The sequence below is a fragment of the Penaeus monodon genome, chromosome 21 (assembly GCF_015228065.2).
Source record: "Penaeus monodon isolate SGIC_2016 chromosome 21, NSTDA_Pmon_1, whole genome shotgun sequence".
Classification (NCBI taxonomy): domain Eukaryota; kingdom Metazoa; phylum Arthropoda; class Malacostraca; order Decapoda; family Penaeidae; genus Penaeus; species Penaeus monodon.
In genome coordinates, this window is record NC_051406.1 from 5,820,059 (window position 1) to 5,820,412 (window position 354).

The 354-nt window shown below is 45.8% G+C and overlaps 1 protein-coding gene across 1 annotated transcript in view; it reads left to right on the plus strand.

Annotated features, from left to right (window-relative positions):
* Positions 1-354, plus strand: part of LOC119586137 (chitin deacetylase 7-like) — a 3,645-nt gene that overhangs the window by 1,398 nt on the left and 1,893 nt on the right. Inside the window, exon 3 of the mRNA XM_037934829.1 lies at positions 96-216. Within this exon, the coding sequence (XP_037790757.1) occupies positions 96-216 (121 nt within the window). The remainder of the gene's footprint in view (positions 1-95; positions 217-354) is intronic.

Below are 354 nucleotides of genomic sequence, written 5' to 3' on the forward strand. Positions count from 1 at the left end.
CTGTCTGAAATTCGCCCCCAAATCCATCAAAACTGATCAGTGCCATCCAAATTATCTGTCCCTGCCTCAGCCATTTCTCCCTCCTACGCCTACAGTCACAAGAGCGATGTGCAGAATTACTGGCGACCGGCTAACAAGAGCGTATGGCTGAGCGAAATGAGCGACCTCAAGAAGATTATCATGCACAACGCTAAAATTCCAGAGGAGGATATCAAGGTATCGTATTCTGGCTGCATAACGGTATTGCCTAACTATAAGCATGGCTATTTTCTTGAGATCCGTTCGTCTTCTGCTATTAATATTTAGTAACACGGCGATTTGCTGCTGCGAAACATAACGATCTCTTCCGGACAC